Here is a 14,533-nt window from a genome sequence, read left to right on the forward strand (position 1 = left end):
CAAATCCATTACTATTTCTCTATAGGAAACTTAAAAATTATTTGTAAATGACAGCCCCCTCTATAGATGATAATTCAATGATACTTATAAATTATGATACTTGTGAAACAAGTACTCACAGAGAGCTTCGTTTCTTTAATATAGAATGAAAAAGTTTCATTAAAGATCATTGATTTTTAATTTTGGAGATCTATTCAAAATTGACCTTATACCTCTACTTTCTTAAGACAGGCTTATAGAACAGAATCACAAGTAAGCATAATGTGACATAAAAACTAGATACAGGAAATTAGACTAATCACCTGTTCAATTATTGGAGATAGTGTTTATTTTATAGTTCTTGTGTGACTCCATTGGAATAATTACATTTCTTTCCATTTAGAAATTTAATTCTGAAATCAGTGGTATACAATCTATACACATAGATTATCCATACATTTTACACATATGAGAAATTTTAAGATTTTCTAACATATACAAATCCAGGAATTCACCAAGGATACCATCAAAATAGCAAAATTGTATCTAGAAGCAAAAAGAATATCTCTTGATTTTAAATTCATAAAAATAAAATATAGGGCTTAATATGTTATAGGTATACTTCATACCAATAACAATAATTAAAATAATTTTAATGAGAAATTATTGTGTAATCAAGCCCTTTCTACCATTGGAGCTAGGTATAATCATTACTTTTAGTTTGTAGACAAGGAAAAAGGTATAGGGCTAAAGAGTTAGTCTATCCCTTACTAATAAGAGAACTTAAGATGAGTTTAAAGCCAAACAAATAAGTTCAAAATGACTATGGTCTTCATAGGTTTTATTAATGGTACATACTAATGTGGTATGCCATCAACAACATGTTGTTCTTCACATTGTCTTTATGAAAGGTCAAACAAAAAGCAAGTAATTATGACCAACCTTGATTAAAAACACCTGGCAATCGCTGATATAGTCATATTCCAACCCATCAAAGGAATGATAATGCCGGTCTCCATATACTGTACACACTGCAGGACATGGATAATATGTGCAATTGAACATCCCCCGTCGACAAACACTAATAAAAAAAAAATAAATAACAAGTTATCTTATGGAGCAATTAGGTTCTCATTAGAATTTTTGTTTTTATTTTATGTATGTGGGTATTTTGGCTATATGTATTTCTGTATACTATGTGTGTGCCTAGCACCTGTGACAGCCAGAAGGAAAGGTTGGATCCCCTGAAACTGGAAATCAAACTAAGGGCCCGTGAAAGAATAGCCAGTGATCCTAACTGACAGTCATTACTACGATACTGGCATTTTCTGGTAGCCTAAATGTGTATTCAGAAGCATTCGGAGTCAATAATCCTTATAGATACTGCCAGTTCATTCTCAGAATGCCTAGTACATTGACAATTTGTCACACATCTACATTTATAGTACCAGACACCAAAATTAAATCTGGGACACATAGAAAATAGATAACAGAATGAAAAGTGAGCATAGGCCTACTAGCTCCCAGAGAGCATAAACCTTTTAGACAGTTTAAGCTTCCTGGATAGTATCATCAAAATTTAGAATGCTTGTGCATATTTTTAAAAAAACTTTAGTAAGACATAACTATTTTTGTGGCGCTGTGCTTACTGACTTCCAAACAGTCAAATGTCTATTGAATAAAGCTCTCTCTTTAGAACATTTAACATTTCTTCTAAGTTTGTGGTATTTCTATTAGGTTACCAAATTGTTGTATTTCACACTTCTCTCCTAGGCTAATAAAGATGCATTTAAAATGCCATCGTCCCCTCGTAGAAAGTAGCCATTCAATCCCCAATGGCCTGCAGCTTCAATATGCAAGCTTGATACTGATTCACTTTTGCTAGTCAGACACGTCAAGTCACAGCAGTAATACAATTTATATTAATACAATTGCTAAGGAAAACTTCTGTGGAATAAATGTCTGTTGTTACCAGGTGTAACACGGTGTAGAGATGACTTCCCCTGAGACATATTCCCAGTCTTTCCAGATGCAGGGACAGCTTTCAGGAACGTAGCATTTTCCTTTGTGCTCTGCCATTCTTCCAAGTGAAAAAGAAAACATGATTAGAAAACCTGCAAGTGTCAGACGGAAAGAAACAGTATTATCATATTCAACACTGCCTTTTGCATTGAAGGACGAATCTGGTTTTCCCTTTTATCCCCACATGGTCCTGCTGTATCCCAGGATTAACTAAATGCCAGGCACATGATCAGATATGACTTAACCTTTTTTTATATGGCACCATAAATATAAAACAGAGGAGTACATTTCTAACAGTTGTTCTAGAAAGAGCACATCCGAATAGAAAGTAGGTGCCCTGGCCATCACTGTTTGCTACTATGAAAGTCTGCATTGTCTGATTGTCCCTAGGGAAACAGTAAATAATGAAACCAATGATGTTTTCTGCTAAAGAATTTAGAAGGCAAACAAGCTTGTTTGCAGTGCTAAGATTTTGAATGATGATGGTTTGATTTAGGTGTATTTAAATGAAAATATACAAAGTATTTCCCATTCCTTTTTATTAATGTGTTGTTTTGAATGTTAGTGGATAACTGATGGGTTTTTCATACCTAATCAAAACCTAGGAGGAGAAGGAAGACACGGTCATTTTGTATCTGTTTTGTTGCCTGGGAAGAAACATGCAATTAACAGTAACTGGACACCTACAATGTAACTGATGTGCTGTGATATACTCAGCCATCCATGAAACAAATACCACTATAGTCATTTGAAACTTGCGCCCAAGGTTATTTAATAAGGAGGACCAATATTTGAAGGCATTTATATTGTTTTTCCTCTACTTTGCATTATTCTAGTGTAGTGGTTTCTAAACTAGATCCATGTAGACCTTTTATAGACTCTGGCTCTGTAAGAATCTCTGGGAAAATACATGATATACTAAAGTATTGCCTCAACATGAGCCAGGAAAGGTCACAATGAAGAGATGATAACTTGAGATTACCATCATCGACATTTTACTAGAAGTTTCTTTGCAAACTTTTTCCCAAAACAATCGGAAGGATCTCAGTAGATTTTAGCTCTGTCTATTTCAATGCAATTTAGGAAGGAATCATGGCATGTCTCACATTTCTTAACAAGGTTCAGTCAGGAAATAAATGTCAGGCTTGAACTAAAAGTCAATGGTTATAGAAAATAAACAGCAGCAAACACTCTATCTGAAATAAAATTTAGATACTGATTTAATTGGCCATGTACAGTCACAATCAAAAAAATCAAGCAATGCTGCAGGTTTTAATTATTTGACCACAACAAACGTTTTCTTTCCCTTGTCATTTGAACAAACTGTTTTCCTTGCTCATTCATTCAATGGCCTGATTTCCACCAACCTTTTTTCTTTCCTCGTGTGTGCACTCTTGTCTACTGTGACCCTCTTTCTCACCCTCATATGCCCTTCTCTTCTGAGCAGATGGATACCATTCCAAGATACTCGGCGCATTGGAGCCATTTAGACAAAGGAGATTCTCCTAGGAGATAAACCACAAGACCTCTCTCCTATGCCCTTGCTTTTTATGAGTTGATCCTGGGAATGTCTTTGTGGGACTTGTTCATTGAGGAAGAATGAGTAGCCTATTTACCTGAGATGGCTCTCTCTCTCTCTCTCTCTCTCTCTCTCTCTCTCTCTCTCTCTCTCTCTCTCTTTCTCTCTCTCTCTTTCCTTTATTCATCATTAGACAACCGAGAACAGAGAGAACTGAATATATGTGTGCCTACACGGAAGCTAAGAATCTCCATATTTTTTATCTGTCCAGGAACATGCTATTTCTACAACTGAATGAAATATATAAAGAGGAGATGGCCTGAAATTAAATTGTTATTCAAATATATTGAATACACTCAATGCGACACACACATACACACACACATACACACAGACTTACTAGTCTTACATCTTACATATCATACAATGCCTATCTAGTTGGGGATTGAGAAGAATATATGGGGAAAAAATTACTCAGCTAACAGTGGCAGAGCTGAAATTTGAACTCTGGTGTGAATAAAGTCAGAATTCCACTAAAAGTACTTCCCCCTATTTAGCATTAATATAGTAACCTATAACATTTATAATTAAACTGGTTGGCCTAATTATTACAAATTAGTGTCAATGACAATTTTTGCAGCAATGGAATATTATATATATATACATATATATAGTTATGTTTATTAAAATAAATAAATAAAATTATATCATGTATAATTATATATATATATATATATATATATATATATATATATATATATGATTTTGGAGAAATCCCAACCTTTCCTTAAAATGTGTTCTTTCTTCAATGTGGTGCATTACTCTAGTTATATTGCAGTGTTAAATTAGGCTAACCTAGCAAAAGAGTTACAACAGTCTCCTAGTACCAACTCAAAGTTAACTAACCACTGTTCACAACAACTATTTTGATTATTCTTGGTAAAGAGTATTTTAAAATTATTTTTAAGTGTGTGTGTGTGTGTGTGTGTGTGTGTGTGTGTGTGTGTGTGAAAGAGAGGGGGGGTGCATACGAGTACCATGAAATGAATATCAGAGGACAACTCGATATTATCAACTCTCTCCTTCCACCTTTATGTAGATTTGAGAGATCTATTTCAAGTCATTAGGCTAACAGACAAGCTCTATTAACCAGTTAACATTATCTAGGTGGCTCCTAGCACACTTTTAAGAGACTTGAATTTTCCTTTAAATCATGAATGACTATACTATCAAGTAAGGGGAACTCACCCTGCAGCACAAACGCAGCCGCTGATGCAAGGCGAGGAAGGAGCACAGGTGAAGTTCATGGCCAGGTTTGCGCATGTGGTCTCACAATTTATACCACCAGCTGGTAATTCAGGGTCAGGAAACCTGCAGTCAAAATATTCCTTCCCTTCTGGGCAGGCGTGGACTTCAAATACAAGCATGGATGACATGGCTTTAACTTTGTATTTGGCCCAAAATTTTATGCACAAATCATCCGAACAAAACCCATTGACTAGATCATCGCTATGGTGAAAGAATGCTCTCATTCTCTGATCCTCGAGTTTATGAGCTTATCGGCATGGCCCAGCCAGAGTCTGTTCCATCTCAAAATTCCCCAAAGATGTTTCAAACCTGAAAACCTTAGCCACCTTCCCCCTCAATTCACTAAATAACTAGCATATAGTTTCTTGAAGTCAACAAGAAAAAAAAAAGCATGGTATGTTGATTAATTCAAACACATCAATTAAGGACCGAAAGCTACATCTTTAAACATTTACAAAGCCATAATAAATACACGTTGCTTCATGATCTTGCCTTGTCTCTGAGTCATTATGTTCATCAATCTTTATTGTACTGTACAGAGTAGTACAGAGTCACCTGTTATGAAACATGACCAGGGGTGGGGTGGGGTACTTGTTTCCCAGAAGGCTTTGGGGCTGTGAGGAACCAAATAAGACACTTGCATGGGACCCCAGGGATAGATTCGTGAGGACTCGATTGAGAAAGCAGGCTACCTAGTAATCTCTGCTTTAACTGTGAGCTACCCTGAACTAAGAGGGGCATAGTGAAGTAGCTATTGTGTTAGTTTTGAGGCCCAATAAGATGACCTGTAGTGAAACCAAAGGCTGACCTAAATTCTGACAAAGTAAATCTAGAACATGCAATTCAAAGAGCATTTTGATTGTTTTGTTTTGTGTTTTAAGGGATGGGGTCTCACTATCAAGCTCAGGTTGGCCAGCAACTCCTGCTTCTGGGTTAGCCTCTTTAACAAGAAGTATAGATAGATACATGTCGCTACGCTCAGCTCGAAGCTGATTTATAACGACGTACATTCAAATAAGTAACAGAACCATAATATCCCTATCTAACAGAATGGAATCCAAGAGTTGTCATTTGTCCATAAGTTATTCATCTGACAAAAATTCAGATTTATACATTCCTCTAATTTGTAGATCTTCAGGTTACATATTCCAACAGAAAGTTACAGTCTAAGAAATAGCAATGGATATATTTTATAAATGCTTTGTTTTTAGTTTCCATTTTTATAACAGTCTTACATAAGCCAGGTTTGCTTCTAACTCTGCATGGCTGACCTGTCCTCGAAACCTGGATTGCCTAACCTCTGCTTCCTCGGTGCTAGATTACAGGAGAGTGCCACCATACTCTTGTTCTATGCTATTTTTTCCATTTGTTGCAAGAAATCCTAGAACCTAGTTTCCTAGACACATCCCTGAACCCAGAAGTACTGACATTACCTTGGCCATTGTTAGACATTCATAATCTCTGGCATTTTTTTTTCTCATTCAAAATCAGGACCTACGTCTTAACAAGATCACCAGTTCATTGTGTGGATATTCAAAAGCTGAGAAATGTTGGTCTAGGATAGAATTTTCTGCTTTCTGATCTATATTACAACTAGGGTTATAACCCTAAAGCTTTTCAGGTACCTGAGGTGGCACTGAGGTAGACAATATAAAAGCTACATGCCTGACTGGCCATCGATGTTTCTAAGCAACCTTATATACTTACTTCCCACTGTGATGGGAATTACACTGCATGATACTACTATGTGCCGGTGCTTGGGTAAGGAGGCTTGCAAAAGTCTCTGTCAGAAGAGTATGAGGCACAGTTTGAGATACACGCTACCCGGGAGAATGTTTATCTGGAACTTACCAGTAGAGGGCGTTGCTGGCTCGTCACACTTCACAGTCCCATTTGAACACTGGCTAGAAGTAAAGAAATAGTTAATTTATAGACCTAGATCTTAGGTTTTAAACAAATAAATTATTCCCTTCAGTCCAGCTCTAAGTCAGCTATCTAATTTTGACATATTTTATCAAACACCTTTATGTAAGGGGCCTTGTGAGAGACAGGAGGATTAAAAGCCCCACGGTATTGCTAATAGCCTGACCCGAATGCTTATATTCTAATATCAGAAGAAAATATACAATTAATTTATACAACATGACACACTCAACATAGAAATACATCTAAGATCGAAAAAAAAAACCATTTAAAAACCTATTAAAAATCTGTTCCTAACTGACATCTGGGTGGTCAGAGGTAATAAATCCTGAGCTATTCTAAAGAATGGATGGAGGTTTTGACTTGGATCAGAGAGATTCCTGTGCTCTGTGAAAATGTATAAACTACAAGACACAGAACACTGCTCTGCTTAATCAGGTGCCAGGAGATGAGGTGGGCAAATGGAGGTAAAGCCAGCCCCTGCTCTGAGGCTGAACTCGCAAAGGCTTTAATCACAGAAGTCAGTTTGAATCTCAAGACAACCATCCCGGCAGCATCACTAAAAATGAATTGAGTCACTGTAACGTGAAGAGGGAAACCAGGTAGAGACACATGAACCTGGAAACTCCTTAATAATATAACACAATGAGAACACACACACACACACACACCAGACCCTTGGAAACCCTGGCACAGATTTCCCTTCAGCCTCAGAGCAGACCATGTGTTCTATGTTTGCAAAATGAAGAAACCAACACATCAAGAGGCACATCACATGAAAACAATGCACATGCACATCCCTAAGCTACAGAATGTCACTCAGAGGTGTGTTAGCCCATACTGCCAACGTCATAAAAGAAATGAGACAGCCAGCTCTAGGTATTATACTTCTGGGTCAGGGACATTTGATAAGGGTGCAAATAAGGTCACTATGCTAAATATTTTTATTTTGGGCTCTAAGGAAGAATGGATTTATTTTACTAAATTAAAAAAATTATTTTAAGGATATTGAATTTAAAAGGGGGGGGGGCTCTTCCAACACTTGGAAGGAGACTACAGACAAGGAATCTCATGTGCCATTGTTTTATTATGGTTTATTCAGTCCCAAACTCATGTTAAGGATTGTCCCCACAGTGATGCTACCAGAAGGTGAGACTTTAAGAGACGCAGCTTAAGGCACAAAGTGGTTTGGTCATGGGAGAGCCACTTCTAAAAGGGATGAATATGCTTACTACCTGAAGTGAATCATTATTAATCTCTCAGAACTGAACAGTTTACAAGGGTGAATTATTATAAGAAGATTTAGCATCCTTGACTCCCTGTTCCCTGTGGACCCAACACTCTTGGACCCCCATAACTATGAGCTAAGTAAACCTTTATAAAGTGGCCAGCCTCTGTTATTTTGTTATAGCAATGTAAAACATAGACAATTTTTAGAAAGGGGCAGGGAAGAGAAGGTGAGTGTCACGGTTAAAGCATCAGGATGGGAAGGGAAGAATGGATTTCTCCTACATGAAGAAAATAAAACTAAGTTAAATCAAGGGTTTATGGGTGTGTTGAGGATGAGAAAAAGTCAGAATTATTCTCAGAGTTCTGTCTTGGGAAACTGTAGCTAGAGTAGTATATTCTACACAGAAAAGGATGCAATGGTTTCTTTGTGTCTTAATCAGGGGGGGGGTGGGGGGAAAGACGGAATTAATTATAAAGGCAAGTTGAGTGTGAACGATCATTTGCTGTTGATTCAGAACGAGCTGTGAGGCAAGGTCTGCAACTGAGCAAGCACTACCAAGCCAGGGGCCTGGGCATAAACCCCAGCACCATTATCAGGCTGCTTAACTACATGTGCCTCATTCTGCTCCTGTATAAACTGGAATAAGACGGCAGGACCTAGCTCTTGCAATTATGCTCATGAGTGCTTAATTAATAATGCTTACAGCATGCGAAGAACAATGCCAGGTCAGTAGAAACCATGCAGTCCCGTGTGGCTGTCATTGTCTACATGTGGGGATCTACTGTGAGCATCTGTAGTGCAACTAGAAGGAGGATCCTGGGAGATGGGTGTGGATAAATGGGTACTATGTGGACGTGACTGCATTTTTAGCAGACAGACCAGAACTAGAGTGAGTGGTATTCTGAGAGTGTTGTTGGACATGGCTTCATATACATTGTAAGAAATCTCCCATGTGTTTTATTTCTCAGACCTATTCCAGAATTATTTCTTGAGCCATGTGGATGAGCCGTGAACCTATGAGACCTCAGAATGTAGTCTGAATGCCTACTTTATTGTTAACATCTACTAACAAAAGTTTATTTTAAAGGGCTTTTGTTTCACCTCGTCGATTACATTCAGAAATCTATTCTGAAACCACCAGTACATGTCTCAGACATTCCATATTCTAATGTGATTACACACACACACACACACACACACACACACACACACACACACATTCTTTTTCATTTTTAAATTGGTTATTCAATTTATTTACATTTCAAATGTTGTCCCCCTTCCCAGTCTCCCCTCTGCAAAACACCCCATCCCATCTTCTCTCCCCTTTGCCTCTAAGAGGGTTCTCCCCCACCCACTCCTGTCTCACCTTTGTAGCATCCCCGTATTCTGGGGCATCAAGCCTTCATAGGACCAAGAGCCTCCCCTCCCATTGATGCCAGATAAGGCTATCCTCTGCTACATATGTAGCTGGAGCCATGGGTCCATCCATGTATACTCTTTGGTTGGTGGTTTAGTTCCTGGGAGCTCCAGGGAATCCAGTTAGTTGATATTGTTCTTCTTATGGGGTTGCAATACCCTTTAACTCCTTCAGTTCTTTCCCTAACTGGGGTCCCTGGGATCACCTACCATAAGCCTGAGGGTGTTGGGATGAGCTCCCCTGGCTGATAAATGCTCCCCCTATAATGACACCGGCAGTGGTATCTATAAGAGAAAAGGTGAAGTAAATAAAATAAGATACATATTTTTCCAACACAAACAAAGTGACAGTTGACTCTGCTCTGCAATTGGCCACTGTAGACTTCCACAATTCTATGGGACTGCACAAAGCTATGTTGTACAAACAACAGACAACTAACTAGACATAGCAGCTACAGATTAGGAGTGCCAAAATAACTTCTGGACTGTTTGTTTAGTCCCATTAAAAGTCACTGAATGGCCTTCAGAAAAACACATTTGCTGTATATTTTAACCCTATGTAAAAAAACAAAAGTCTTCACCTCCTGTGAGAGCTAAGAACTTTCTAAGTGAGGACAGAGAATACAATTCTACCACTTATATGATAAAAAAATATATATATATAAACCTTGTCTGTGATTAAGGTATGGAGAAATCAATTAGGAATAAACTTCAGGGTTAATTAGTAGAGTCTTTCCTGCTTTTTGTGGCTTTCTGTGAGTAGCTCACCATATCATTAAATCAAAGCAAATAAAGCAAACACACACACACACACACACACACACACACACATGTATATGGCATCAAGCCTCCACAGGACCAAGGGCCCCCCTCCCATTGATGCCAGATAAGCCCATTCTTTGTTACATATGTAGCTGGAGTCAGGGGTCCATCCATGTATACTTTTTGGTTGGTGATTTAGTCTCTGGGAGCTCTGGGGGGTCCAGTTAGTTGATATTTTTGTTCTTTTTATGGGGTTGCAATCTCCTTCAGTTCCTTCAGTCCTTTCTCTAACTCTTCCACTGGGACACACACACACATACACACACACACACACACACACACACACACACACAGAGAGAGAGAGAGAGAAGAGCATAAGTTCAGTTGGCCTATCAAAAGACAAGAAGATACCATCTGGCTATTGTCAAGCCCCCTCGGTGACTTACATGGGCACACAAAAGTTAAGTGTGTCTTCATAGAATTTGCCTTCGGGACAGTTACATCCTTCAGCACAGTCGTCTTTGCACTGCTCAGGGGAGGAGAGAGAGGTGCAGGAACGAAGGCAGAATGAAGAACAGTGGTGGTACAGCATGCCCTTCTGACACACCACAGCTGTGGACAAATGAGTGTCGCTTAAGAGACAGTCTCACAGGCAAAGAAACATGTTGTGTTCACTCACGCACCCAAAGAGAATATAGATCAATAGACATCAGTGAACACATAACAGACTTGATAACAAAATGAAACAAATGAATGAATACATATAAAGTAGCTAAGTAGGTAAGTAGATAGATAGATAGATAGATAGATAGATAGATAGATAGATAGATGATAGATAGATAGGTTGAAGGGTAAAAAGGTAGAGAGATGGGTGAGTTGAGAGAGAGAGAGAGAGAGAGAGAGAGAGAGAGAGATTCCTAACCTCACTAATAGTATACATGTAGGTGACAGTCTTATCCCTCAGATGCTATTAACTTAGACATTCTATGACATCTTTAATTCTTGTCCCATATTTATTTGTTCTTATGAAAGATACTTTTAACAGTTTGAGGAATTACCTATGTCACATTTAAATTTTCACAGTGCATTGTTTTTTTTTTTTTTTTATCATAGTTTGCTCACTATCACTTTGATAAAACACTGACCAAAGCCAGTTTGAGGGAGGGAGGGTTTATTTGGCTTGCACATGCTGACAGCAGTCCATCACAAAGAAAAGTCAACACAGTAACTCAAGCAGGACCAAAGTCAAGAGTCATGGAGTAAAGGTTCTTACTGGCTGCTCTCCAGGCACAATATTCAGCTAGCCCCTCACCATTAATTTATTTATTTATTTATTCTCTTTACATACAATTATCCCCCCTTCTCCTCTCAGTCCCCCCACATAGTCCCTCCCCTCATCTCCCATCCACTTCTCCTCTGAGAGGGTGGACATCCTCCTAGAGTATACCCTGCCCTGGCACATAAAGTCTCTGCAGGGCTAGGCTCATCCTTTCCCACTGAGAACACACAAAGCAGCACAATTAGAGGAATGCTATCGACAGACAAGCAGCAGCTTTAGAGAACAGCCCCTGCTCCAGTTGTTCAGGACCCACATGAAGACCAAGCTGCACATGTGCTACATATGTGCAGGGAGGCTAAGGCCAGCCCGTGTATGCTCTGTAGTTAGTGATTCAGTATTAAAGTTCAAGAACATGAAACAGTGCCTATGGCACATTGGACTTATTTAACTACAGATCAGCTGTGTCATAAAGCATCCTTCATTTTCATACTCTTCAATAGTTAGATATATTTCCAGGATAAGAATATTTTCATTTTTTTTCAAATTGATGCTTCTTTTAAGACACACACTCATACTCGAACTTAGTAACAAATAACCCACAGTTATTAACAATTTCTCTCCATATGTGTCTCTCTTCCTTATGTCTTCTTTCTCTTTCTCCTACTTCCATCCCTCCCACCCTCCCTCCTCTAGTTCCATGAGCTTAAATGAAGGGTGTCTCACACATTAAGCAAGCACTATAGTACTCTGTCCTGTGTTAGAAGTTCTTTTTTTCTAGCATATCTCTTGTTTTCAGTACTTATACACCATAAGAATATTTCAAATAATTTATAGACAACCTTGAGATCTCTTTTGAAAACTAAAAGCATCCATTTTGAATATGAAGCTGTCTAAAGAGTTACCTGGTCATCTGTCGGTGATGTCATACTCACCACAGAAGGAGATCTGCGCTCTGAAATCAATGGGCACGCCGCGCTGACCACACAGGTAGGCGTAATGGGCAAGAGCATTGCAGAGGCAAGAGCTTCCGCACTTGCATGCGTCATGGCGACACAGCTGGTAGTACAGCCCTGGACTGACGTAGACATGACACGGAGCAAAGAGCTCCTGGTGGATGACATCACAGTGCGCTGCATACCCAACTAACAGACAAAGAAGCCATGAGTCTTTTCTATACCTGCCAGAGATTACCCTAAGAATGGCGTATGAAACTACTCATATATCTTTCTTTTCTATAAACGTTATTGTTTAAATGAGGGCCAGTAAGTTCAGCAGCTTACACAGGTAACAGCATTGAGTCCACATTCAATAGTCATTGAGAAAAAAAAAATCTAGTGTACCTGAATAACACGAGCAACAAAAGCCTTGGCAGAAGTGGTAACCACAGCAAGCCAATGCCTGAGGATCACCTCAGGAAATTCCCTGTGAGGAACTGGAGCTTATCATCTCCAGACCTCCATGTGCATAACAAAAGTGGCTCCTGATAATGGATGTAATGACAAGTTTGTAGAACAACAACAAAACATTATCTCAGGACAGGCAATCACTGCATTCCAATGGAATGGAATCTCATGGGTGAAAGACAATGGAGCAGATGCTATGGAGTCATTCAGCACAGTGCACTGTATCCAGCGTCTGGCAAACGCGAGGAGCTTAGTTTTGTGTGAATGAATTTATGTGTGTGGAAAACTGGGAGAATAATGAACAGAAATTAGAAATTGGAATCCATTCTGACGTCTGTGAGGTGTAATTATCACTATCTTATTTAAAGCAGGCTCCTACAATCACACCTTCAAGTCAGTGCTGAGCAAATACAACCCTGCTTGGGACTGGCCAAACAGGTGTGACAAGCTCAGGGAGATGCTGTCAGTTCAGAGAAAGGAGACAACCTGAGGTGGTTCCCTGATGTAAGCAGACCTCACTTGAACTGATTCCCAAGGAGATAGAAATCAGCCAGTCTTTGTATTGTCATTGTCACTGAAAGACCAATGGACTTCAGATCCTTTTCACTTTCAAGGAACAATACTGAATGTGTTTTGTTGAGAACGTCAGTCATATTCATTTGTAATATGACATTTTCATTAATTCTTTAAGAATGGTATAAAATGTATTTATATTGTATTCACCATCCAACTCCTCCCAGATTCAAGGCATATTTATTAATAATAAACATCCTGGTAGTTACCCAAGTACTATTTTATTGCATCAAATTAGCGTATATATGGGAAACAAATGACTGTACACTGCTGGTGGACAAATTCCTTACCCCAAGAATCCTAAAAGGGCAAAATAACGCACTGGTAATGCCATTCTATTGTGCTCTAAGAATCTGTAGATCAAAATGTATTTCCACTGACACCAAATAAAGAGCAACTAAAAAAATTTTTTGTGAGAAAATATCCAGAGTCCTGTTGAGAGTAGTTGGCCTTTGTCTATTTTCTTTTCTTTTTCTTTTTTCTTTTTTTTTCTCTCTCTCTTTATGAATTTGTATGTTTAGGATTTTTAAGAAATCACAGCTCACAGCAAAAGTAAAAAAGAAAACCTCTGAAGCAAATACTACATAAGACATAGAGAGCAGGAGAAAGAGGGTGGTACATTGTGACAGTTACAAAATAAAGATGAAGCCAGAAGAGACAGCTCATCAAGTGAGCTCCACCAAAACCTTTACATAGTAACTGGATAAATAACAAAGTCACTGCAGTATTCAACGGGAAACCATCAATGTTAGAAACAAATAAGATAGGAGAAGCCAAGTAAAATTAACCAAAGAAGTAAATTTGTTTTTAAAATAGCAGGGTGGGATGGAGGGAAAATGAAAATGGATTTAAAAACAGTGAATCATAAAAGCCAAGAATCTAGTCTACTCTTGAGATTAGAGAGAGACAGAGTTGGGGACACAGAGTGACAGGGAGACATAGAGACAAAGACAAAAAGAGACTGAGATACATAGAGAGAAAGAAAGAGACAGGAACCCTCATGGGGTTAAAAAGACCGCTGTCTTTTTTTACATGTTGGGTGCAAGATTATCTGTTCTTCCCAGTACATTCGAACTAAGATAAAAGCTATTCAATAATCAGCATAGCACTCACACAGA

The 14,533-nt window shown here is 38.6% G+C and overlaps 1 protein-coding gene across 1 annotated transcript in view; it reads right to left on the minus strand.

The window, feature by feature from the left end:
- Otogl (otogelin like) overlaps nucleotides 1-14,533 on the minus strand; it is a 140,615-nt gene that overhangs the window by 82,798 nt on the left and 43,284 nt on the right. Inside the window, exons 19-25 of the mRNA XM_076920159.1 lie at nucleotides 12,372-12,581; nucleotides 10,607-10,772; nucleotides 9,609-9,683; nucleotides 6,680-6,732; nucleotides 4,769-4,931; nucleotides 1,952-2,059; nucleotides 922-1,060 (exon numbers count right to left, since the gene is read on the minus strand). Of these exons, the coding sequence (XP_076776274.1) occupies nucleotides 922-1,060; nucleotides 1,952-2,059; nucleotides 4,769-4,931; nucleotides 6,680-6,732; nucleotides 9,609-9,683; nucleotides 10,607-10,772; nucleotides 12,372-12,581 (914 nt within the window). The remainder of the gene's footprint in view (nucleotides 1-921; nucleotides 1,061-1,951; nucleotides 2,060-4,768; nucleotides 4,932-6,679; nucleotides 6,733-9,608; nucleotides 9,684-10,606; nucleotides 10,773-12,371; nucleotides 12,582-14,533) is intronic.

The sequence above is a fragment of the Arvicanthis niloticus genome, chromosome 22, assembly GCF_011762505.2.
Source record: "Arvicanthis niloticus isolate mArvNil1 chromosome 22, mArvNil1.pat.X, whole genome shotgun sequence".
NCBI lineage: Eukaryota > Metazoa > Chordata > Mammalia > Rodentia > Muridae > Arvicanthis > Arvicanthis niloticus.